This window comes from Hyperolius riggenbachi, chromosome 7 (genome assembly GCF_040937935.1).
Source record: "Hyperolius riggenbachi isolate aHypRig1 chromosome 7, aHypRig1.pri, whole genome shotgun sequence".
Lineage (NCBI taxonomy): Eukaryota > Metazoa > Chordata > Amphibia > Anura > Hyperoliidae > Hyperolius > Hyperolius riggenbachi.
In genome coordinates this window covers 325,690,686-325,716,892 of record NC_090652.1, presented here as the reverse complement: position 1 = coordinate 325,716,892, position 26,207 = coordinate 325,690,686, and the positions used below count along the sequence as shown (strand labels likewise).

The following is a 26,207-nucleotide window of genomic DNA, read 5'->3' as shown; positions in this document are numbered from 1 at the left end:
ATGTGACTGTGGTGGAATTCTGGGCGTTGGTGTCATGTGATGAGACTAGCGTGTGACTGTGGAGGAATTCTGGGCATTGGTGCCATGTGATGAGACTAGCATAAGATTGTGGGGGAATTCTGGGCGTTGGTGTCATGTGATGAGACTAGCATGTGACTGTGGTGAAATTCTGGGCGTTGGTGTCATGTGATGAGACTAGCGTGTGACTGTGGTGGAATTCTGGGCGTTGGTGTCATGTGATGAGAGACTAGCGTGTGACTGTGGTGGAATTCTGGGCGTTGGTGTCATGTGATGAGACTAGCATGTGACTGTGGTGGAATTCTGGGCATTGGTGTCATGTGATAAGACTAGCATGTGACTGTGGTGGAATTCGGGGCGTTGGTGTCATGTGATGAGACTAGCATGTGACTGGTGGAATTCTGGGCGTTGGTGTCATGTGATGAGACTAGCGTGTGACTGTGGTGGAATTCGGGGCGTTGGTGTCATGTGATGAGACTAGCGTGTGACTGTGGTGGAATTCTGGGCGTTGGTGTCATGTGATGAGACCAGCATAAGATTGTGGGGAAATTCTGGGCGTTGGTGTCATGTGATGAGACTAGCATGTGATTGTGGAGGAATTCAGGGCGTTGGTGTCATGTGATAAGACTAGCATGTGACTGTGGTGGAATTCGGGGCGTTGGTGTCATGTGATGAGACTAGCATGTGACTGTGGTGGAATTCGGGGAATTGGTGTCATGTGATGAGACTAGCGTGTGACTGTGGAGGAATTCAGGGCGTTGGTGTCATGTGATGAGACTAGCGTGTGACTGGTGGAATTCTGGGCGTTGGTGTCATGTGATGAGACTAGCGTGTGACTGTGGTGGAATTCGGGGCGTTCTTGTCATGTGATGAGACTAGCGTGTGACTGTGGTGGAATTCGGGGCGTTGGTGTCATGTGATGAGACTAGCGTGTGATTGTGGGGGAATTCTGGGCGTTGATGTCATGTGATGAGACTAGCGTGTGACTGTGGTGTAATTCTGGGCGTTGGTGTCATGTGATGAGACTAGCATGTGATTGTGGTGGAATTCGGGGTGTTGGTGTCATGTGATGAGACTAGGGTTTGACTGTGGGGGAATTCTGGGCGTTGGTGTCATGTGATGAGACTAGCATGTGACTGTGGTTGAATTCGGGGCGTTGGTGTCATGTGATGAGACTAGCATGTGACTGTGGTGGAATTCGGGGCATTGGTGTCATGTGATGAGACTAGCGTGTGACTGTGGTGGAATTCGGGGCATTGGTGTCATGTGATGAGACTAGCGTGTGACTGTGGGGGAATTCTGGGCGTTGGTGTCATGTGATGAGACTAGCGTGTGACTGTGGTGGAATTCAGGGCGTTGGTGTCATGTGATGAGACTAGCATGTGACTGTGGTGGAATTCGGGGTGTTGGTGTCATGTGATGAGACTAGGGTTTGACTGTGGGGGAATTCTGGGCGTTGGTGTCATGTGATGAGACTAGCATGTGACTGTGGTGGAATTCGGGGCGTTGGTGTCATGTGATGAGACTAGCATGTGACTGTGGTGGAATTCGGGGCATTGGTGTCATGTGATGAGACTAGCGTGTGACTGTGGTGGAATTCGGGGCATTGGTGTCATGTGATGAGACTAGGGTGTGACTGTGGGGGAATTCTGGGCGTTGGTGTCATGTGATAATACTAGCATGTGACTGTGGTGGAATTCTGGGTGTTGGTGTCATGTGATGAGACTAGCATGTGACTGTGGGGGAATTCTGGGCGTTGGTGTCATGTGATGAGACTAGCATGTGACTGTGGTGGAATTCTGGGCGTTGGTGTCATGTGATGAGACTAGCATGTGACTGTGGTGGAATTCTGGGCGTTGGTGTCATGTGATGAGACTAGCGTGTGACTGTAGTGGAATTCTGGGTGTTGGTGTCATGTGATGAGACTAGCGTGTGATTGTGGGGGAATTCTGGGTGTTGGTGTCATGTGATGAGACTAGCGTGTGACTGTGGTGTAATTCTGGGCGTTGGTGTCATGTGATGAGACTAGCATGTGATTGTGGTGGAATTCGGGGTGTTGGTGTCATGTGATGAGACTAGGGTTTGACTGTGGGGGAATTCTGGGCGTTGGTGTCATGTGATGAGACTAGCATGTGACTGTGGTGGAATTCGGGGCGTTGGTGTCATGTGATGAGACTAGCATGTGACTGTGGTGGAATTCGGGGCATTGGTGTCATGTGATGAGACTAGCGTGTAACTGTGGTGGAATTCGGGGCATTGGTGTCATGTGATGAGACTAGGGTGTGACTGTGGGGGAATTCTGGGCGTTGGTGTCATGTGATGAGACTAGCATGTGACTGTGGTGGAATTCAGGGCGTTGGTGTCATGTGATGAGACTAGCATGTGACTGTGGTGGAATTCGGGGTGTTGGTGTCATGTGATGAGACTAGGGTTTGACTGTGGGGGAATTCTGGGCGTTGGTGTCATGTGATGAGACTAGCATGTGACTGTGGTGGAATTCGGGGCGTTGGTGTCATGTGATGAGACTAGCATGTGACTGTGGTGGAATTCGGGGCATTGGTGTCATGTGATGAGACTAGCGTGTGACTGTGGTGGAATTCGGGGCATTGGTGTCATGTGATGAGACTAGGGTGTGACTGTGGGGGAATTCTGGGCGTTGGTGTCATGTGATGAGACTAGCATGTGACTGTGGTGGAATTCTGGGTGTTGGTGTCATGTGATGAGACTAGCGTGTGACTGTGGGGGAATTCTGGGCGTTGGTGTCATGTGATGAGACTAGCATGTGACTGTGGTGGAAATCTGGGCGTTGGTGTCATGTGATGAGACTAGCATGTGACTGTGGTGGAATTCTGGGCGTTGGTGTCATGTGATGAGACTAGCGTGTGACTGTAGTGGAATTCTGGGTGTTGGTGTCATGTGATGAGACTAGCGTGGGATTGTGGAGGAATTCAGGGCGTTGGTGTCATGTGATGAGACCAGCGTGTGACTGTGGTGTAATTGTGGGCGTTGGTGTCATGTGATGAGACTAGCGTGTGACTGTGGTGGAATTCGGGGAATTGGTGTCATGTGATGAGACTAGCGTGTGACTGTGGTGGAATTGTGGGCGTTGGTGTCATGTGATGAGACTGGCGTGTGACTGTGGAGGAATTCTGGGCGTTGGTGTCATGTGATGAGACTAGCATGTGACTGTGGTGGAATTCTGGGCGTTGGTGTCATGTGATGAGACTAGCGTGTGACTGTGGGGGAATTCTGGGCGTTGGTGTCATGTGATGAGACTAGCGTGTGACTGTGGAGGAATTCTGGGCGTTGGTGTCATGTGATGGGACTAGCGTGTGACTGTGGTGGAATTCTGGGTGTTGGTGTCATGTGATGAGACTAGCGTGTGACTGTGGTGGAATTCTGGGCGTTGGTGTCATGTGATGAGACTGGCGTGTGACTGTGGTGGAATTCTGGGCGTTGGTGTCATGTGATGAGACTAGCATGAGACTGTGGTGGAATTCTGGGCGTTGGTGTCATGTGATGAGACTAGCATGTGACTGTGGTGGAATTCTGGGCGTTGGTGTCATGTGATGAGACTAGCATGAGACTGTGATGGAATTCTGGGCGTTGGTGTCATGTGATGAGACTAGCGTGTGACTGTGGTGGAATTCTGGGCGTTGGTGTCATGTGATGAGAGACTAGCGTGTGACTGTGGTGGAATTCGGGGCGTTGGTGTCATGTGATGAGACTAGCATGTGATTGTGGAGGAATTCTGGGCGTTGGTGTCATGTGATGAGACTAGCGTGTGACTGTGGTGGAATTCTGGGCATTGGTGTCATGTGATGGGACTAGCGTGTGACTGTGGTGGAATTCTGGGCGTTGGTGTCATGTGATGAGACTAGCGTGTGACTGTGGTGGAATTCTGGGCATTGGTGTCATGTGATGGGACTAGCATGTGACTGTGGGGGAATTCTGGGCGTTGGTGTCATGTGATGAGACTAGCGTGTGACTGTGGTGGAATTCGGGGCGTTGGTGTCATGTGATGAGACTAGCATGTGACTGTGGTGGAATTCTGGGCATTGGTGTCATGTGATGGGACTAGCGTGTGACTGTGGTGGAATTCTGGGCGTTGGTGTCATGTGATGAGACTAGCGTGTGACTGTGGTGGAATTCTGGGCATTGGTGTCATGTGATGGGACTAGCATGTGACTGTGGGGGAATTCTGGGCGTTGGTGTCATGTGATGAGACTAGCATGTGACTGTGGGGGAATTCTGGGCGTTGGTGTCATGTGATGAGACTAGCGTGTGACTGTGGTGGAATTCTGGGCGTTGGTGTCATGTGATGAGACTAGCGTGTGACTGTGGTGGAATTCTGGGCATTGGTGTCATGTGATGGGACTAGCGTGTGACTGTGGTGGAATTCTGGGCGTTGGTGTCATGTGATGAGACTAGCGTGTGACTGTGGGGGAATTCTGGGTGTTGGTGTCATGTGATGAGACTAGCGTGTGACTGTGGTGTAATTGTGGGCGTTGGTGTCATGTGATGAGACTAGCGTGTGACTGTGGTGGAATTCTGGGCGTTGGTGTCATGTGATGAGACCAGCGTGTGACTGTGGTGGAATTGTGGGCGTTGGTGTCATGTGATGAGACTAGCGTGTGACTGTGGTGGAATTCTGGGTGTTGGTGTCATGTGATGAGACTAGCATGTGACTGGGGTGGAATTCTGGGCGTTGGTGTCATGTGATGAGACTAGCATGTGACTGTGGTGGAATTCTGGGCATTGGTGTCATGTGATGAGACTAGCGTGGGATTGTGGAGGAATTCAGGGCGTTGGTGTCATGTGATGAGACTAGCGTGTGACTGTGGTGGAATTCTGGGCGTTGGTGTCATGTGATAAGACTAGCGTGTGACTGTGGGGGAATTCTGGGAATTGGTGTCATGTGATGAGACTAGCGTGTGACTGTGGTGGAATTCTGGGCGTTGGTGTCATGTGATGAGACTAGCGTGTGACTGTGGGGGAATTCGGGGAATTGGTGTCATGTGATGAGACTAGCGTGGGATTGTGGTAGAATTCTGGGCGTTGGTGTCATGTGATGAGACTAGCGTGTGACTGTGGGGGAATTCGGGGAATTGGTGTCATGTGATGAGACTAGCGTGGGATTGTGGTAGAATTCTGGGCGTTGGTGTCATGTGATGAGACTAGCGTGTGACTGTGGTGGAATTCGGGGAATTGGTGTCATGTGATGAGACTAGCGTGTGACTGTGGTAGAATTCTGGGTATTTTTTTCTCATGTTCTGTCTCTAGTCAGTGGTTTTGATTGAGTTTGGTTGTAAGTCTGAGTCTGCTTGTGGTACAGCATGAGAATTGTGTGATGTCTATAGTTCATTGAACGGTGAAATGCTTTGTCTTTTCCTTCTCAGAGGAGCTCCTCAACACCCACATTGCCCACTGGTGGTCACCAGATGGAGAACGTTTGGCCTTCCTGATGATAAATGATACTCAGGTGCCCAATATCATTATTCCGCAGTACACCGGCAGTGTCTATCCACTCGGGAGACAATTCCCCTATCCAAAGGTAAAGGCGAGGATCGGGGAGGAGGGTTTGGGGGGGTACTGAGACTTTGTTGTCTAGAGATGAGAAGGGTGATTGAGACAGACTGCAGAAGAAGTAGTGAATGATAGTAATGGGGGTGGGGTACGGATAGGGAGGAGATATCACTGAAGAAGACGTATGGTGAATGTTGAGATAATAAAGAAGGGGTGTATGTGGGGGGTACAAAAGCACGGGAGGTACAATTACATGACTGAGGGGTTTCTCAATTTCTCACATGCTACAGGCTGGACAGACCAACCCTGCAGTGAAATTATTTGTGGCGAATCTCTATGGTCCGACCCACACATTAGAGCTGATGCCACCAGAAAGCCTGCGCTCCAGGTACTTACCTCTCTTCCCCCTGCATGCCGGGTACCTACCTCCCCTCTATGTGCCCTGCATGCCAGGTACTTACCTCCCTCTATGTTCCCTGCATGCCAGGTACCTACCTATCTTCTCCTCACCCTGCATGCTGGGTACCTACCTCCCTCTATGTGCCCTGCATGCCTACCTACCTCCCTCTATGTGCCCTGCATGCCAGGTACCTACCTCCCTCTATGTGCCCTGCATGCCAGGTACCTACTTCCCTCTATGTACCCTCCATGCCAGGTACCTACCTCTCTTCTCCTCACCCTGCATGCCAGGTACCTACCTCCCCTCTGTGCCCTGCATGCCAGGTACCTACATCTCTTCTCCTCACCCTGCATGCCAGGTACCTACCTCCCCTCTATGTGCCCTGCATGCCAGGTACCTACCTCCCTCTATGTACCCTGTATGCCAGGTACCTCCCTCCCCTCTATGTGCCCTGCATGCCAGGTACCTACCTCTCTTCTCCTCACCCTGCATGCCAGGTACCTACCTCCCCTCTATGTGCCCTGCATGCCAGGTACCTACCTCCCTCTATGTACCCTGTATGCCAGGTACCTACCTCCCCTCTATGTGCCCTGCATGCCAGGTACCTCCCTCCCACTATGTACCCTGTATGCCTGGTACTTACCTCCCCTCTATGTGCCCTGCATGCTAGGTACCTACCTACCTCTATGTACCCTGTATGCCAGGTACCTACCTCTCCTCTATGTGCCCTGCATTCCAGGTACCTCCCTCCCTCTATGTACCCTGTATACCTGGTACTTACCTTCCCTCTATGTGCTCTGCATGCCAGGTACCTACCTCCCTCTATGTACCCTGTATGCCAGGTACTTACCTCCCCTCTATGTGCCCTGCATGCCAGGTACCTACCTCCATGTGCCCTGTATGCCTGGTACTTACCTCCCCTCTATGTGCCCTGCATGCCAGGTACCTACCTCCCTCTATGTGCCCTGCATGCCAGGTACCTACCTTCCTCTATGTACCCTGCATGCCAGGTACCTACCTCTCTTCTCCTCACCCTGAATGCCAGGTACCTACCTCCCCTCTATGTGCTCTGAGCTCTGGTAAGGAACATGTCAGTTTATATATGATTTATTATTACTGTTGCCCTTGTTGTGTGTCTCCTCCTCCTCACAGTCAGACTCTCCCCTGAGGAACCTCAAGTTCTCTTCCTTCTCACAGCCAGACTCCCCCCTCAGGAACCTCCAGTCCTCCTCCTCCTCCCAGTCAGACTCTCCCCTGAGGAACCTCCAGTCCTTCTCCTCCTCCCAGTCAGACTCTCCCAGAGGAACCTCCAGTCCTCCTCCCAGTCAGACTCTCCCCTGAGGAACCTCCAGTCCTCCTCCTCCTCACAGTCAGACTCTCCCCTGAGGATCCTCCAGTCCTCCTCCTCACAGTCAGACTCTCCCCTGAGGAACCTCCAGTCCTCCTCCTCCTCCCAGTCAGGCTCTCCCCTGAGGAACCTCCAGTCCTCCTCCCCCTCACAGTCAGACTCTCCCCTGAGGAACCTCCAGTCCTCCTCCTCACAGTCAGACTCTCCCCTGAGGACCCTCCAGTCCTCCTCCCCCTCCTCCCAGTCAGACTCTCCCCTGAGGAACCTCCAGTCCTCCTCACAGTCAGACTCTCCCCTGAGGAACCTCCAGTCCTCCTCCCCCTCCTTCCAGTCAGACTCTTCCCTGAGGAACCTCCAGTCCTCCTCACAGTCAGACTCTCCCCTGAGGATCCTCCAGTCCTCCTCCTCCTCCTCACAGTCAGACTATCCCCTGAGGACCCTCCAGTCCTCCTTCTCCTCACAGTCAGACTCTCCCCTGAGGATCCTCCAGTCCTCCTCCTCCTCACAGTCAGACTCTCCCCTGAGGATCCTCCAGTCCTCCTCCTCACAGTCAGATTCTCCCCTGAGGAACCTCCAGTCCTCCTCCTCCTCACAGCTAGACTCTCCCCTGAGGATCCTCCCGTCCTCCTCCTCCTTACAGTCAGACTCTCCCCTGAGGATCCTCCCGTCCTCCTCCTCCTTACAGTCAGACTCTCCCCTGAGGAACCTCCAGTCCTCCTCCTCACAGTCAGACTCTCCCCTGAGGAACCTCCAGTCCTCCTCCTCACAGTCAGACTCTCCCCTGAGGATCCTCCAGTTCTCCTCCTCCTCACAGTCAGACTCTCCCCTGAGGAACCTCTAGTCCTCCTCCTCACACTCAGACTCTCCCCTGAGGAACCTCCAGTCCTCCTCCTCCTCCCAGTCAGACTCTCCCCTGAGGAACCTCCAGTCCTCCTCCTCCTGCCAGTCACTCTCCCCTGAGGAACCTCCAGTCCTCCTCCTCCTCCCAGTCAGACTCTCCCTTGAGGAACCTCCAGTCCTCCTCCTCCCAGTCAGACTCTCCCCTGAGGAACCTCCAGTCCTCCTCCTCCTCACAGTCAGAATCTCCCCTGAGGAACCTCCAGTCCTCCTCCTCACAGTCAGACTCTCCCCTGAGGATCCTCCAGTCCTCCTCCTCACAGTCAGACTCTCCCCTGAAGAACCTCCAGTCCTCCTCCTCCTCCCAGTCAGACTCTCCCCTGAGGAACCTCCAGTCCTCCTCCCCCTCACAGTCAGACTCTCCCCTGAGGAACCTCCAGTCCTCCTTCTCACAGTCAGACTCTCCCCCGAGGATCCTCCAGTCCTCCTCCCAGTCAGACTCTCCCCTGAGGAACCTCCAGTCCTCCTCACAGTCAGACTCTCCCCTGAGGAACCTCCAGTCCTCCTCCTCACAGTCAGACTCTCCCCTGAGGAACCTCCAGTCCTCCTCCTCCTCCTCACAGTCAGACTCTCCCCTGAGGAACCTCCAGTCCTCCTCCTCCTCACAGTCAGACTCTCCCCTGAGGATCCTCCAGTCCTCCTCCTCCTCCTCACAGTCAGACTATCCCCTGAGGATCCTCCAGTCCTCCTCCTCCTCCTCACAGTCAGACTATCCCCTGAGGATCCTCCAATCCTCCTCCTCCTCCTCCTCCTCACAGTCAGACTCTCCCCTGAGGAACCTCCAGTCCTCCTCCTCCTCACAGTCAGACTCTCCCCTGAGGATTCTCCAGTCCTCCTCCTCCTCACAGTCAGATTCTAACCTGAGGAACCTCCAGTCCTCCTCCTCCTCACAGCTAGACTCTCCCCTGAGGATCCTCCCGTCCTCCTCCTCCCGACAGTCAGACTCTCCCCTGAGGATCCTCCCGTCCTCCTCCTCCTCACAGTCAGACTCTCCCCTGAGGAACCTCCAGTCCTCCTCCTCCTCACAGTCAGACTCTCCCCTGAGGAACCTCCAGTCCTCCTCCTCACAGTCAGACTCTCCCCTGAGGATCCTCCAGTTCTCCTCCTCCTCACAGTCAGACTCTCCCCTGAGGAACCTCCAGTCCTCCTCCTCACACTCAGACTCTCCCCTGAGGAACCTCCAGTCCTCCTCCTCCTCCCAGTCAGACTATCCCCTGAGGATCCTCCAGTCCTCCTCCTCCTCACAGTCAGACTCTCCCCTGAGGATCCTCCAGTCCTCCTCCTCCTCCCAGTCAGACTCTCCCCTGAGGATCCTCCAGTCCTCCTCCTCCTCCCAGTCAGACTCTCCCCTGAGGATCCTCCAGTCCTCCTCCTCCTCCTCACAGTCAGACTCTCTCCTGAGGATCCTCCAGTCCTCCTCCTCCTCACAGTCAGACTCTCCCCTGAGGAACCTCCAGTCCTCCTCCTTCTCACAGTTAGACTCTCCCCTGAGGAACCTCCAGTCCTCCTCCTCCTCACAGTCAGACTCTCCCCTGAGGAACCTCCAGTCCTCCTCCTCACAGTCAGACTCTCCCCTGAGGAACCTCCAGTCCTCCTCCTCCTCACAGTCAGATTCTCCCCTGAGGATCCTCCAGTCCTCTTCCTCCTCACAGTCAGCCTCTCCCCTGAAAATCCTCCAGTTCTCCTCCTCCTCACAGTCAGACTCTCCCCTGAGGAACCTCCAGTCCTCTTCCCAGTCAGAATCTCTTCTGAGGAACCTCCAGTCCTCCTCCCAGTCAGACTCTCCCCTGAGGATCCTCCAGTCCTCCTCCTCCTCACAGTCAGACTCTCCCCTGAGGAACCTCCAGTCCTCTTCCCAGTCAGAATCTCTTCTGAGGAACCTCCAGTCCTCCTCCCAGTCAGACTCTCCCCTGAGGAACCTCCAGTCCTCCTCCTCCTCACAGTCAGACTCTCCCCTGAGGAACCTCCAGTCCTCCTCCTCACAGTCAGACTCTCCCCTGAGGAATCTCCAGTCCTCCTCCTCCTCCCAGTCAGACTCTCCCCTGAGGATCCTCCAGTCCTCCTCCTCCCAGTCAGACTCTCCCCTGAGGATCCTCCAGTCCTCCTCCTCCTCCTCACAGTCAGACTATCCCCTGAGGATCCTCCAGTCCTCCTCCTCCTCCTCCTCACAGTCAGACTCTCCTCTGAGGAACCTCCAGTCCTCCTCCTCCTCCTCACAGTCAGACTCTCTCCTGAGGATCCTCCAGTCCTCCTCCTCCTCACAGTCAGACTCTCTCCTGAGGAACCTCCAGTCCTCCTCCTCACAGTCAGACTCTCCCCTGAAAATCCTCCAGTCCTCTTCCTCCTCACAGTCAGCCTCTCCCCTGAAAATCCTCCAGTTCTCCTCCTCCTCACAGTCAGACTCTCCCCTGAGGAACCTCCAGTCCTTCTCCTTGTCACACTCAGACTGTCCCTGAGGAACCTCCAGTCCTCTTCCCAGTCAGACTCTCCCCTGAGGATCCTCCAGTCCTCCTCCTCCTCCTCACACTCAGACTCTCCCCTAAGGATCCTCCAGTCCTCCTCCTCCTCCCGGTCAGACTCTCCCCTGAGGATCCTCCAGTCCTCCTCCTCCTCACAGTCAGACTCTCCCCTGAGGAACCTCTAGTCCATTTTATCATTATTATTGCTATGCATTGTCTCTGATGACTGATCTGATGTCACTTCCTCCCCATGTAGGGATTATTACATCACCATGGTAAAGTGGATTGGTAATACCAGAACTGTGGTTCGCTGGCTTAATCGTCTACAGAATATCTCGATTCTCACCGTGTGTGAGGCGACCACTGGAGCATGCAGCAAGGTACACAGATATCAAACATGTCAATAACGAGCCTCATACAGGTTAGCATGTACAGCAGGGGTGTGTCCAGCATAAATGAGCAGAGCAGGGGTGTGTCTAGCCAAGCAGTGCAGGGGAGGGGTTATGTCCAGCTTAGGAGAGCAGGGGAGGGGTTATGTCCAGCCAAGGAGAGCAGGGGAGGGGTTGTGTTCAGCAGAGGTGAGCTGCGGAGGGGTGTATCCAGCCGAGGAGAGCAGGGGAGGGGTTATGTCCATCCAAGGAGAGCAGGGGAGGGGCTATGTCCAGCTGAGGAGAGCAGGGGAGGGATTATGTCCAGCAGAAGAGAGCAAGGGAGGGGTTATGTCCAGCCGAGGAGAGCAGGGATGGCGTTATGTCCAGCTGAGAAGAGCAGGGGAGGGGCTATGTTCAGTAGAGGAGAGCAGGGGAGGGATTATGTCCAGCAGAGGCGAGCAGGGGAGGGGCTATGTCCAGCTGCGGAGAGCAGGGGAGGGATTATGTCCAGCAGAAGAGAGCAAGGGAGGGGTTATGTTCAGTAGAGGAGAATGCAGGGGAGGGATTTTGTCCAGCAGAGGAGAACAGGGGAGGCGTTATGTCCAGCCGAGGAGAGCAGGGGATGGGGTGTGTCTATCTGAGGAGAGCAGGGGAGGGGTTATGTCCAGCTGAAGAGAGCAGGGGAGGGGTTATGTCCAGCAGGGGAGGGGTTATGTTCAGCAGAGGAGAGCAGGGGAGGGCTTATGTCCACCCAAGGAGAGCAGGGGAGGGCTTATGTCCAGCAGTTCTGCCAGCAGTGTCCCGTGCATTGTACAGTGATCGCTTGCCGTGGCACATGGTTAATAAGCACATTGCTATGGTAATTTGCGTTGTGCAATTAACCGAGTATACATTACCATAGCAATATTTGCATTTTGTACCATGGGCCGTGCTAATTGCACAACACGTGGTGCTCTGCTGACATTAGTACTGGTAGTATAGCCATATATCCAGCATTGTTACCAGAGCTACAGGCCAAATATCCCATCCATCCCTGAGCGAGATTCTTCCTCATCTGCCTTCATTTCCCTTCCAGAAATACGAGATCGTGTCCGAGGTCTGGCTGTCCAAACAGGTAACAACCCATCATACATTATACATTTATATAGCTCTGACATATATCTCAGAAGTAAATTTCCGGGGGGGGGGGGGGGGGGGCATGGCCCCCAGAAAAGCCTCTTTGAATGTCTCCTCTTCCTGCTCTGCTATTGTAAAGACCGCCCACAAGCTCACTGGATCAAATGGGGTGAGGAGCAGGAGGGGGGCTCTTCCTATTGGCTCTCTGCTGTCTGCCAATGCTATTGAATACTATTCGTGAGCTTCTGACAGATCAGACCTGGAAGTAAATACAGAACATCTTTCTGGGCTTTACCGTATGCTGAAATCGATATTTACTGACATGCGTTGAGGTGTTTATTCCACAAGGCGGTAATTTACCTCACTGGTCGGTAACGTCAGCTTTTCATGCAGTGACAGTCTGTTTTCTGTATCACCGCATGCAATATTGCTTTGTTAATTGAGGCCTGTGTAGATGGATGCAGACTGAGTCATGAATGGGCAGATACCATTAGTGGTCTCATTGTCTTGTTTAGGAGTGAGCACTGTATAGACACTAGCTTTTGTGGTGTGGCACCACAGGAACGAATTAACCACCTAGCTAAGATGCTAGACAAGGAACGTATCTGCACTGCATGCTGGTTGGTAATTGTTAAGGCCAGCCATACACTGTCAGACGTTGTCCCATCGGGACAGAGCTGGGGATGGAAGGGTGACTTTCGTTACCGATTACAGCCTAGAATATAGTAAGATCACCAAAGTTGTGAAACAATGTATTCCTGTGCTGCACTCGGACTGGAAACTCAGAGAGATCCTAAACAAGGGGTGCTGCTTCTCACCCAGAAGGGCCCGTACCTGGGGATCAATACATTCTCCCAGCCTTTTCCAATCTCCATCTTCCATGCGCACACCTGCCTGGCTCACCACGGTGGGCTCATATCCCTGCGGTTTTTCGACCTGCAATTATTGTCATTGTCACAAACGGGGTGCAACGATTTTTTCGTTTTCTAGCAATAGAAATTTCCCTATCAAACAACATGTTAATTGGAATACTAAATATACTGTGTATGTCGTTTCATGTACTCTATGCTGCATCCAGTATGTAGGGTGTACTACCAGAGCGCGCGTATAGCAGAACACTATTGTGGAACTAATTGGAACACTTTTCGAAAATCGGCTGTTTCGAAGCATTTCTGTCCACAAAGGGGATTTATCGTCTTTTAGTTTCCAAGGGGTAGAGCGTGTTGTTTGTCCGATTAGCGGAGGGGACATTCAGAGATTACTTTTGAGGCGTGAACCCTTTTGGATGCATTGGGCTCGATTCACAAAGCGGTGCTAACCCAGTTAGAGACTTTAGGGGCCTGATTCACAAAACAGTGCTAACAGTTAGCACGCTGGTGAAAAGCCCTTTATCACGCCTAAACTCAGTTTAGGCATGATAAGTTTAGGCATGATAAGTTTAGGTGTGATAAGTTTAGGGGCTCGATTCACAAAGCGGTGCTAACCCAGTTAGAGACTTTAGGCATGATAACCATTGCACCACTCTGGTGAAAAGCCAGTTTAGGTGTGATAAGTTTAGGCATGATAAGTTTAGGTGTGATAAGTTTAGGCATGCTAAGTTTAGATAAGTTTAGATCGCTTGCAAAGTCCAGCACGCAAAGCAGCGCCATTAAACTTTATACGAAGTGCACCAGTCTTTGCTAGCGTAAAACTTTTGATCAGCTGTGCACTGCGGTGCTAACACAGTTGGCGCTTAAACTTATCATGCCTAAACTTATCACACCTAAACTTATCATGCCTAAACTTATCACACCTAAACTTATCACACCTAAACTTATCATGCCTAAAGTGAGTTTAGGTGTGATAAAGGGCTTTTCACCACGGTGCTAACTGTTAGCACCGCTTTGTGAATCGAGCCCGATAAGTTTAGATAAGTGTAGATAGCGTGCAAAGTTCGCACGCAAAGCAGCGCCATTAAACTCTACGCAGGGCCGGATTTGTACTTTTCAACCGCCCAAGGCCAACTATACCATCTGTTTGGTTGTTATCTCTGTGTGCCCCAATGAGAATTCTACTTACTTTCCATCATTGGATGTCAGTTGTCACAGACAATGACTATTTTAGTAATATGCGTATAGATTATAAATTATGTTTTCCTTAAGAACTTTTATGTTATGTTTGCTATCTCATTAATGATGGACCCATTGTGTCACCATGAGAGTTAGGCTGATGTGTACCTGCAGGATAGAGCTTACAGGTCTTGCAGGGACGACACAAGTACAGGACAGGGAGTTCGAAAGTTAAATCTGTCCTTGTAGATAGATAGAATAGCTTTATTGCCCCTCACTGAGCCGCCCCTAAATTTCTGGTGCCCTAGGCCATGGCCTATGTGGCCTTGCCAGAAATCCGGCCCTGACTCTATGCGAAGTGCACCAGACTTTGCTAGCGCAAAACTTTTGATCAGCTGTGCACTGCGGTGCTAACACAGTTGGGGCTTGATTCACAAAGCGGTGCAAAGTGTTTGTACGCCAGTGAAAAGCCCCTTATCACGCCTAAACTCACTTTAGGCATGATAAGAAGCAACTCGCGCGAATTTTCCGCGCGCAAAGTTTTGCAAGCGCAACCGCGCACGCGCGCGCAGCGTCCCCGCTTCGTGCGAAGCTCCCATTAAACCCTATGGGACTTTGCGCGCGCACGTACGCGCGGAAACTTCGCGCGAGTTAGAGCAAAAATCGGTGATAACTCAGTGGTGCAAAGGTTATCACGCCTAAAGTCTTTTAGGCGTGATAACTGGGTTATCACCGCTTTGTGAATCAAGCCCTTGGTGCTTAAACTTATCATGCCTAAACTTATCACACCTAAACGTATCTGAGTTTAGGCGTGATAAAGGGCTTTTCACCAGGGTGCTAACTGTTAGCACCGCTTTGTGAATCAGGCCCATAGAATGGGCACTCGCATGCCAGATGGACTCTACAAACGCTGGGATTTGTGGTTCCTCTCATGTGTCACTCCCTTTATACTGTCTACTTTATCTGCACACCATTGACCGCGATAGCTGCTTTAGCGCTGCTTTGCTGGGTGTGAATATTTTGAATTATTTTTGTACGACTTTTCCTGACCTCTTGACCCTGTTTTGGATTGTTTCCTGGACCGGCCTTGGAACTGAACCTGAACTGATATTACCTTATAGTACCGTGATTACCTGATCTTCCGCATATGACCCCCCTTGGCCATTACAGGATTGACCTATAGGATTTACTATTTTGTACTTTGCCACTCTGACTTCTTGTTGCTGCCATAACTTCCTGCCTGTATCTGTGTGGTGGGGCTCTGGTGGTGCTTTTACCTTCCCGGTCTCAATACTTTGCGCACACAACATCCCTTGGCTAAGCGGGGACACGCCACATACAAGACAAGACAAATAACATTTATATTGCTTGTTTCTTCTGGTGGGCTCAAACGCTTGAGCTGAAGCCACTAGGGGGCACTCAGTAGGCAGTAGTAGTGTTAGGGAGTCTTACCCATGGTCTCCTTACTGAACAGGGTGAAGACTGTGGAGGGGATTGGGGTGTTGAGACTGAAGGAAGGTGAGAGATCCACAAGGCCTCACATTTAGTTGTTTAATGTTCAATATAAATACTCTCTATAGTCACTACTGCCACCGTCACACATTATTATTATTATTAGTAGTATTATCATTAATATTATTATTAGTGTTATATCTCAGTCAGTCATGTTTCGGTAACACTTCACCCTCTGGTTTCCAGAATGAAGAGCCAGTGTTCTCTAAAGATGGCAGCATTTTCTTCATGACTGTTCCAGTGAAGCAGGGAGGACGCGGAGAGTTCCATCATATCGCCATGTTTACCGTCCAGGTGAGTCCAAGTAGCCGAGACAATCCACCCATCTGCTAACTAGGACTAAACCCTTCCATCCATCATCTCCTCTACTAAACCCTTCCATCCATCATCTCCTCTATAAACCTCTCCATTCTCCTGCTCCTTCTACTAAACCCGACCATCTCTACCTCCTGTCACTAACCCTTCCATCCATCATCTCCTCTACTAAACCTCTCCATTCTCCTGCTCCTTCTACTAAACCCGACCATCTCTACCTCCTGTCACTAACCCTTCCATTCATCATCTCCTCTACTAAACCTCTCCATTCTCCTGCTCCTTCTACTAAACCCGACCATCTCTACCTCCTGTCACTAACCCTTCCATCCATCATCTCCTCTACTAAACCTCTCCATTCTCCTGCTCCTTCTACTAAACCCGACCATCTCTACCTCCTATCACTAACCCTTCCATCCATCATCTCCTCTGCTAAACCTCTCCATTCTCCTGCTCCTTCTACTAAACCCGACCATCTCTATCTCCTGTCACTAACCCTTCCATCCATCATCTCCTCTGCTAAACCTCTCCATTCTCCTGCTCCTTCTACTAAACCCGACCATCTCTACCTCCTGTCACTAACCCTTCCATCCATCATCTCCTCTACTAAACCTCTCCATTCTCCTGCTCCTTCTACTAAACCCGACCATCTCTACCTCCTTTCACTAACCCTTCCATCCATCATCTCCTCTACTAAACCTCTCCATTCTCCTGCTCCTTCTACTAAACCCGACCATCTCTACCTCCTGTCACTAACCCTTCCATCCATCATCTCCTCTACTAAACCACTCCATTCTCCTGCTTCTTCTACTAAACCCGACCATCTCTACCTCCTATCACTAACCCTTCCATCCATCATCTCCTCTGCTAAACCTCTCCATTCTCCTGCTCCTTCTACTAAACCCGACCATCTCTATCTCCTGTCACTAACCCTTCCATCCATCATCTCCTCTGCTAAACCTCTCCATTCTCCTGCTCCTTCTACTAAACCCGACCATCTCTACCTCCTGTCACTAACCCTTCCATCCATCATCTCCTCTACTAAACCCCTCCATTCTCCTGCTCCTTCTACTAAACCCGACCATCTCTACCTCCTATCACTAACCCTTCAATCCATCATCTCCTCTACTAAACCCGACCATCTCTACCTCCTATCACTAACCCTTCCATCCATCATCTCCTCTACTAAACCCTTCCACCCATCATCTCCTCTACTAAACCCCTCCATTCTCCTGCTCCTTCTACTAAACCCGACCATCTCTACCTCCTACCACTAACCCTTCCATCCATCATCTCCTCTGCTAAACCCCTCCCTTCCCCTGATCCTTCTACTAAACCCGACCATCTCTAACTCCTGTCACTAACCCTTCCATCCATCATCTCCTCTACTAAACCTCTCCATTCCCCTGCTCCTTCTACTAAACCCGACCATCTCTAACTCCTACCACTAACCCTTCCATCCATCATCTCCTCTGCTAAACCCCTCCATTCTCCTGCTCCTTCTACTAAACCCGACCATCTCTAACTCCTACCACTAACCCTTCCATCCATCATCTCCTCTGCTAAACTCCTCCATTCTCCTGCTCCTTCTACTAAACCCAACCATCTCTAACTCCTACCACTAACCCTTCCATCCATCATCTCCTCTACTAAACCCCTCCATTCTCCTGCTCCTTCTACTAAACCCGACCATCTCTAACTCCTACCACTAACCCTTCCATCCATCATCTCCTCTGCTAAACCCCTCCATTCTCCTGCTCCTGCTACTAAACCCGACCATCTCTAACTCCTACCACTAACCCTTCCATCCATTTTTCCTCTGCTAAACCTCTCCATTCTCCTGCTCCTTCTACTAAACCCGACCATCTCTAACTCCTGTCGCTAACCCTTCCATCCATCACCACCTCTGCTAAACCCCTCCATTCTCCTGCTCCTTCTTCTAAACCCGACCATCTCTACCTCCAGTCACTAACCCTTCCACCCATCATCTCCTCTGCTAAACCTCTCCATTCTCCTGCTCCTTCTACTAAACCTGACCATCACCTCCTCTGCTAAACCCCTCCATTCCCCTGCTCCTTCTACTAAACCCGACCATCTCTACCTCCTGTCACTAACCCTTCCATCCATCACCTCCTCTGCTAAACCCCTCCATTCTCCTGCTCCTTCTACTAAACCCGACTATCGCTACCTCCAGTCACTAACCCTTCCACCCATCATCTCCTCTGCTCAACCTCTCCATTCTCCTGCTCCTTCTACTAAACCTGACCATCATCTCCTCTGCTAAACCCCTCCATTCCCCTGCTTCTGCTACTAAACCCGACCATCTCTACCTCCTGTCACTAACTCTTTCATCCATCATCTCCTCTACTAATCCCCTCCATTCCCCTGCTCCTTCTACTAAACACGACCATCTCTAACTCCTACCACAAACCCTTCCATCCATCATCTCCTCTGCTAAACCCGACCATCTCTACCTCATGTCACTAACCCTTCCATCCCTCATCTCCTTCTACCAGGGCCGGGCCGAAGTAGAGGCGAGAGAGGCTACAGCCTCAGGGCGCAGTGTAGAAGGAGGGGCACAACTCATTCACCTATCATTCCCCTAATGTGTTTGAAGCAGAGAGAAATAAGAAAAGGGGATACGTGGCAGTGACCGCAAGCCAGATAACTAGAGATTAAAGTGTTGGGGGCCCTGGGGTGCCTCTTAGTCTAATAGCAATCAGTGTGTGACGGCTGGGGTGGGAGGGATGGAGGGGCACACTTTGGTTTCTTAGCCTTGGGTGCTGGAGGACCTTGTCCCAGCTCTGCCTCCTACTAAACCTCTGCATTCCCCTACTCCACTCCTACTAAACCTGACCATCTCTAACTCCTGTCACTAACCCTTCCATCCATCTCCTCCTACTAAACCCCTCCATTCCCCTGCTCCTGCTATGCTACTAACCCCAACCATCTCTAACTCCTGTCACTAACCCTTCTATCCATAATTTCCTTCTACTAAACCCATGCTCCTCCTCTTAAACTCGACCATTAGAGATGGCCCGAACCTCCGATTTTTGGTTCGAACTTTCGCGAACCGCATTAGACTTCAATGGAGAGGCGAACTTGGAAAATAGCAGCCTACCACATGGTAGGCCTGGGTTCGATTCCTGGCCAATGTATGTGAGTTGGCTTTTGACATCCTACAAATCCCTAAGCAAGCTCATTTTTCTCTTGGATATATCATAATGGTACATGCTAGGCTGGCTTCAGCATGTAGTGTTGGTGGTGGTATAGTGGTGAGGAGAGCTGCCTACCGAGCACTAGACCTGGGTTCGATTCCTGGCCAATGTATGTGAGTTGGCTTTTGACATCCTACAAATCCCTAAGCAAGCTCATTTTTCTCTTGGATATATCATAATGGTACATGCTAGGCTGGCTTCAGCATGTAGTGTTGGTGGTGGTATAGTGGTGAGGAGAGCTGCCTACCAAGCTACTAGACCTGGGTTCAATTCCTGGCCAATGTATGTAAGCTGGCTTTTAAAATCCTACAATTCCCTGTAAGGCAAGACCCTTCTACTCCTCCTCCGGAGGGAGCTGTTGTGGAGTGCAATATAAGGAATAACAAGCCTACAAGAGCCTAACTAAGCTTTCCCTAGCAGAGTCTGTCAGCAGCTGTCCCTTAACTAATTACTGTAGGCAGACGAGTGAGTAAAACGGCTGGATAACTTTGCCTTTTATAAGGGGGGTGGGGCTCCAGGAGTGAGTGTAGTGTGATTGGTGACAATGTGCCTGCTGACTGTGATGTAGAGGGACAAAGTTGAGCATTATGGGGCGAATCGAACTTCCGTAAAAGTTCGCCTTCGCTGGCGAACGCGAACCACCCAAAGTTCGCCTGGAACCGTTCGCGGGCGAACCGTTTGGGCCATCTCTACCGACCATATCTAAATCCTAACTCTAACCCTTCCATCCATGATCTCCTCATACTAAACCTCTCCATTCCCCTTCTCCTTCTACTAAACCCAACCATCTCTAACTCCTGTCACTAACCCTAACCCTTTCATCCATGATTTCCTTCTACTAAACCTGACCATCGTTAACTCTTCCCTAAACTGCTACGTCTCTGAGAATCTTCCACTCAAGGAGGCACGTCTTCCAGGGCGACTATGCTATTCCTTCTGTATCCTGATTGTCGTCACTCTGCCCCCTCTCCACAGGCCAAGACTGACCAGGTGAACGTCCGACACCTGACCTCAGGGAGCTGGGAGGTCATCAATATTCTGGCATATGATGAGCCTGCACAGAAACTGTGAGTATGTATGAAGTGTCTGTCTCACCTGTCCCGTTGGGGGGCGTCAGTAACCTGTCTGCTCCCGGGATGTATTCCTGTGTTTCTCTGCACGACTACTTCTATGCTTGCCTCATATTTGTATATATCCTTTGTATACTTGCATTGTCCTGAGGAAGGGTGCTTTGCTAATGAATATAACCGAATGATATATTGTTATGATATATGCACAGTGATGTATGGTAAATCACACGTAACAATCAATATCTACACAAAATTGTTACTCAGTAGTGTGTATGGTATCTACTCCTTCATCGTCCTTGTCACATGAGGCCGGGCACTACCAGGAGGAGCCAGGGGCGTAGGAATAGGCCCTGCAGCCCCTGCGCCCGCGGGGGGGCCCGCCCCCCCCCCCCCCCCTTCCGGAAGTGACGTCAGCCGCTAGAGGGAGAAGTCTCCGATGGAACGCACGGAAGCAGGTATGTATCTGCCCGCCACTCGCTGCCCACCACAGCCCCACAGACACTTACGAGCTGGAGGGGAGCGCAGAGGGGAGAGCCCCGAGGTGAGGGAGAGGGGGGAACTACCCCTCTCCCCGCCGACTGTGGGCAAGGCTTTCCCCTCATGCTGCCACCCCTCCAGCACCCACAAAACGGCCGCGAGTGGGCCCCGGGGGGGGGGGGGGGGGCCCGCTCGGAAAATCTGCAGGGGGGCCCGGTGGGGCCTAGTTACGCCCCTGGGAGGAGCCCAGGAGCCCCTGCTCCAGTCTCACAATGGATTCCACCCTCATAGGGTGCCCTTATCTAGCCTGTAGAGGTCTGTCCTCTCCATGGTGATCCCACCACTAAGCCAGTCATGCTGAATGATGTAACAGGCAGCTATACTCCATGGCTTCTCCAGACCCTTCCACGTCTGTCACATGTGCTCAGGGGAAGCTCTCATCTCTGAATAGCACAATGTGCCAGTGGTGAATCTGCCAAGTCTGGTGTTCTATGGCAAATGCCAATCAGACTCCATGGGCAGTGAGCACAGCGCCCACTAGAGGACATCATGCCCTCATCATGTCTGTTAATGATTGTTTGGTCAGAGACATTCCCGCCAGTGGCCTGCTGAGGACAATGGGCTTGATTCACAAAACTGTGCTAACTGCTAGAACGGCAGTTATCATGCGATCTGACGCGCGCAAGGCGCCGTGCGCGTAAAACATTACTCCGCGTGATAAGCAGAACTTTGCACGCGATAGGCCGTGTGAAGCAAGCAGACGATTGCACACAAAGCTCGGCTTATCACGCAGAGTAATGTTATATGTGCGCGTCAGATTGCATGATAACTGCCGTGCCAGCAGTTATCACACTTTTGTGAATCAAGCCCATTGTGATCATCCTGTCCCTACTTGCCCAAAGGAGCAGATACCGGTCCTGCTGATTGGTTGAGGACCTTCTATGGCCCTATCCAGCTCTCCTGGAAAAGCAGCTGACTATAGTCAGCCCCGCCCACTTCTCCTGGCACCAGCTGTCCACATGCTCTCTCTTTTACTGTGTTCATTAGCATAAAGAGAATGAGATTTAGGGTGTGGCATCTGGAGGGGGAGGGGAGAACAATGTGATAGTTGCTTGCTGGCCTATCAGATGTTTAGCTGAGGCCGGGCGGCCGTTCTACACACGCTAGATTCCCTCGATTCTTGGCTTAGATGATGCAGTCAGTGTATGCACACAGCTTAATTGTATAACATGATCTGTATGTGTGGGGGATCTTATGACAAGACTTTCATCTTTATAGATATTTCCTGAGCACAGAAGATTCCCCCAGAGGACGCCAGCTATACAGGTAGGAGCCCATGGCCATTCTGCACAGCTTTCATACCTATTATAGTAATGTCAGAATTCTAGCGGTTTTATTTATGCAGGAAAAAGCTGTCATAAGTGTATGGTTTAAGCTTTAATGTTCTATGCAAAATGTCATGGTAAAGTGAAAAGTTAGAGTACTTTATATTGCTCTGTGACATAGCATATTCCAGGCTGTGAGGCCTATAAGATTATTCTAGTTACAAAAAGTCAGAGCATTCTTGTTTATGCTAGTGCGTGGCCTTGACAATTAAAGAGGCTTCTGTGTGAAGACTGAGAAGCAAGTTAAACTTACATTACTGCAGTAATTATAAATGTACATACTTATTACACACAGATATTATTAATCTAAATATTAATGATCAATACAGTCCTTCTAAAGAAAGGAATAGTTATTGTTAAACCCTATATAATAGAATGTATTACTTTGAATTACATGTAAGCTGTATTCTACCCGTGAAAGATGAGACAGTAAGACTTTCTCGTGAGATTGTTATGGTTCTGGAAGAATTGTTGACGTGCTCTAGTCTCAGAAAGCTGATAACACATGATGTTTTGGGAACAAGTTATATAAATATTAAACAAAGAAGGTGTTTTCCCAATTAGTTAAAGATGACAATGATGCCACCTAGTGGTCTCATATTCTTATAAAATCAACATTATTAATAGATTGTTATTTGTTATGAAATGCTGACCTCTGCCGGTGGACATTATATTTATTTTATAAGAAAGACAAAAATATAGACATTGATTTTATATTATTAAGATTTAATGTGCAATTATTCCTTATATGATTCATTGTTTTAAGAAGAATTATATAATAAGTTTTATATTTAAATAAGTATATTAGAAGCCCTGTATGTTTTAATAAGCCTTAAATTGCTGAAGGCTCTCACAGGTCTGGTTACAGAGTCAACCTGACCAATCTCATGTCTGGGGAAGTACCAAGACATTCCAACATAATTAGCAGCGAACACTTTATCAGAAATGCGTCATGAATGACATTGTTTAGTCTCCATGTCTGGGTCAGTCAACAGACAAGATGGCTGTTGACGTCCATTTTTAATTATGTGCGTCAGAAATGACCTAAACAAAATGTCAAGCACTCCAAATGACGTTAATTCCCACAAGATAAGGTAATTAAGAATTTATAAACAATACTATTGTGACTTAGGTAATCAAAACATGATAAAGCATTGACGCACGAAAGCTTTAGCCAATCAGAGTCTGGGATTCAGGGAAAGTCCAGATTAGGCAGCCATATTGCATCCAACCCCTATAAAAAGTAGGGCCTGAAAGCTCATAGTTTGCAGAAGCCCAGCAATCTCCTGAGAAGACACATGAGGCAGAAGCTACCTTCCCACAAGTGGTTCTAGATGCTGAAGAGATGACAGAGGATGAGGTAATATGCTTAATATTCTGGTGATTTACTTTATTAATTTTTCAGCATTAAGTTTTATTAAGATGTTAGCAAGAAGTTTTTTAGAAGCTATTTTTTATGCTATTTCTTTAAGAAGATTACTACAAGTTTTACACAGCTACTAGATACACAGCTATTATATACACAGCTACTAGATACACAGCTATTATATACACAGCTATTATATACACAGCTATTATATACACAGCTATTATATACACAGCTACTAGATACACAGCTACTAGATACACAGCTATTATATACACAGCTACTAGATACACAGCTATTATATACACAGCTATTATATACACAGCTATTATATACACAGCTATTATATACACAGCTATTATATACACAGCTATTATATACACAGCTACTAGATACACAGCTATTATATACACAGCTACTATATACACAGCTATTATATACACAGCTACTAGATACACAGCTACTAGATACACAGCTACTAGATACACAGCTATTATATACACAGCTACTAGATACACAGCTACTATATACACAGCTACTAGATACACAGCTACTAGATACACAGCTACTAGATACACAGCTACTAGATACACAGCTACTAGATACACAGCTATTATATACACAGCTACTAGATACACAGCTATTATATACACAGCTACTAGATACACAGCTATTATATACACAGCTATTATATACACAGCTATTATATACACAGCTACTATATACACAGCTATTATATATACAGCTACTAGATACACAGCTACTAGATACACAGCTACTAGATACACAGCTACTAGATACACAGCTATTATATACACAGCTACTAGATACACAGCTATTATATACACAGCTATTATATACACAGCTATTATATACACAGCTACTATATACACAGCTATTATATATACAGCTACTAGATACACAGCTACTATATACACAGCTACTAGATACACAGCTACTAGATACACAGCTATTGATACACAGCTACTAGATACACAGCTACTATATACACAGCTACTATATACACAGCTATTATATACACAGCTACTAGATACACAGCTACTAGATACACAGCTACTAGATACACAGCTATTATATACACAGCTACTAGATACACAGCTATTATATACACAGCTACTAGATACACAGCTATTATATACACAGCTACTAGATACACAGCTATTATATACACAGCTACTAGATACACAGCTATTATATACACAGCTATTATATACACAGCTATTATATACACAGCTATTATATACACAGCTACTAGATACACAGCTACTAGATACACAGCTATTATATACACAGCTACTATATACACAGCTATTATATACACAGCTACTAGATACACAGCTACTAGATACACAGCTATTATATACACAGCTACTAGATACACAGCTACTATATACACAGCTACTAGATACACAGCTACTAGATACACAGCTACTAGATACACAGCTACTAGATACACAGCTATTATATACACAGCTACTAGATACACAGCTATTATATACACAGCTACTAGATACACAGCTATTATATACACAGCTATTATATACACAGCTATTATATACACAGCTACTATATACACAGCTATTATATATACAGCTACTAGATACACAGCTACTATATACACAGCTACTAGATACACAGCTACTAGATACACAGCTATTGATACACAGCTACTAGATACACAGCTATTATATACACAGCTACTAGATACACAGCTATTATATACACAGCTATTATATACACAGCTATTATATACACAGCTATTATATACACAGCTATTATATACACAGCTACTAGATACACAGCTATTATATACACAGCTACTAGATACACAGCTATTATATACACAGCTACTAGATACACAGCTATTATATACACAGCTACTAGATACACAGCTATTATATACACAGCTATTATATACACAGCTACTAGATACATAGCTATTATATACACAGCTACTATATACACAGCTACTAGATACACAGCTACTAGATACACAGCTATTATATACACAGCTATTATATACACAGCTACTAGATACACAGCTATTATATACACAGCTACTAGATACACAGCTACTAGATACACAGCTATTATATACACAGCTACTAGATACACAGCTATTATATACACAGCTACTAGATACACAGCTATTATATACACAGCTACTAGATACACAGCTATTATATACACAGCTATTATATACACAGCTACTATATACACAGCTACTATATACACAGCTACTAGATACACAGCTATTATATACACAGCTATTATATACACAGCTATTATATACACAGCTACTAGATACACAGCTATTATATACACAGCTATTATATACACAGCTACAAAGCCGGGACAAGGTCCTCCAGCACCCAAGGCTGAGACAGCAAATTGCGCCCCTCCATTCCTCCCACCCCAGCCGTCACACACTGATTGCTATTAGACTAATAGGTGCCCCAAGGCCCCCAACCTCCCCAACACCTTAATCTCTAATTATCTGGCTTGCAGTCACTGTCATGTATCCCCTTTTCTTATTTCTTTCTGCTTCAAACACAATTGGGAATGACAGCTCAATGAATTGTGCACCCCCTCCTACACTGCGCCCTGAGGCTGGAGCCTCTCCAGCCTCTGCCTCAGCCCGGCCCTGCACAGCTATTATATAC

At 48.8% G+C, this 26,207-nt stretch overlaps 1 protein-coding gene across 1 annotated transcript in view; it reads left to right on the top strand.

Annotated features, from left to right (window-relative positions):
• The window catches only part of DPP10 (dipeptidyl peptidase like 10), a 647,445-nt gene that overhangs the window by 414,037 nt on the left and 207,201 nt on the right, over nt 1–26,207 (top strand). Inside the window, exons 9-15 of the mRNA XM_068247444.1 lie at nt 5,418–5,572; nt 5,835–5,932; nt 10,905–11,028; nt 12,095–12,133; nt 15,882–15,989; nt 20,201–20,292; nt 22,051–22,098. Coding sequence (XP_068103545.1) covers nt 5,418–5,572; nt 5,835–5,932; nt 10,905–11,028; nt 12,095–12,133; nt 15,882–15,989; nt 20,201–20,292; nt 22,051–22,098 — 664 coding nt within the window. The remainder of the gene's footprint in view (nt 1–5,417; nt 5,573–5,834; nt 5,933–10,904; nt 11,029–12,094; nt 12,134–15,881; nt 15,990–20,200; nt 20,293–22,050; nt 22,099–26,207) is intronic.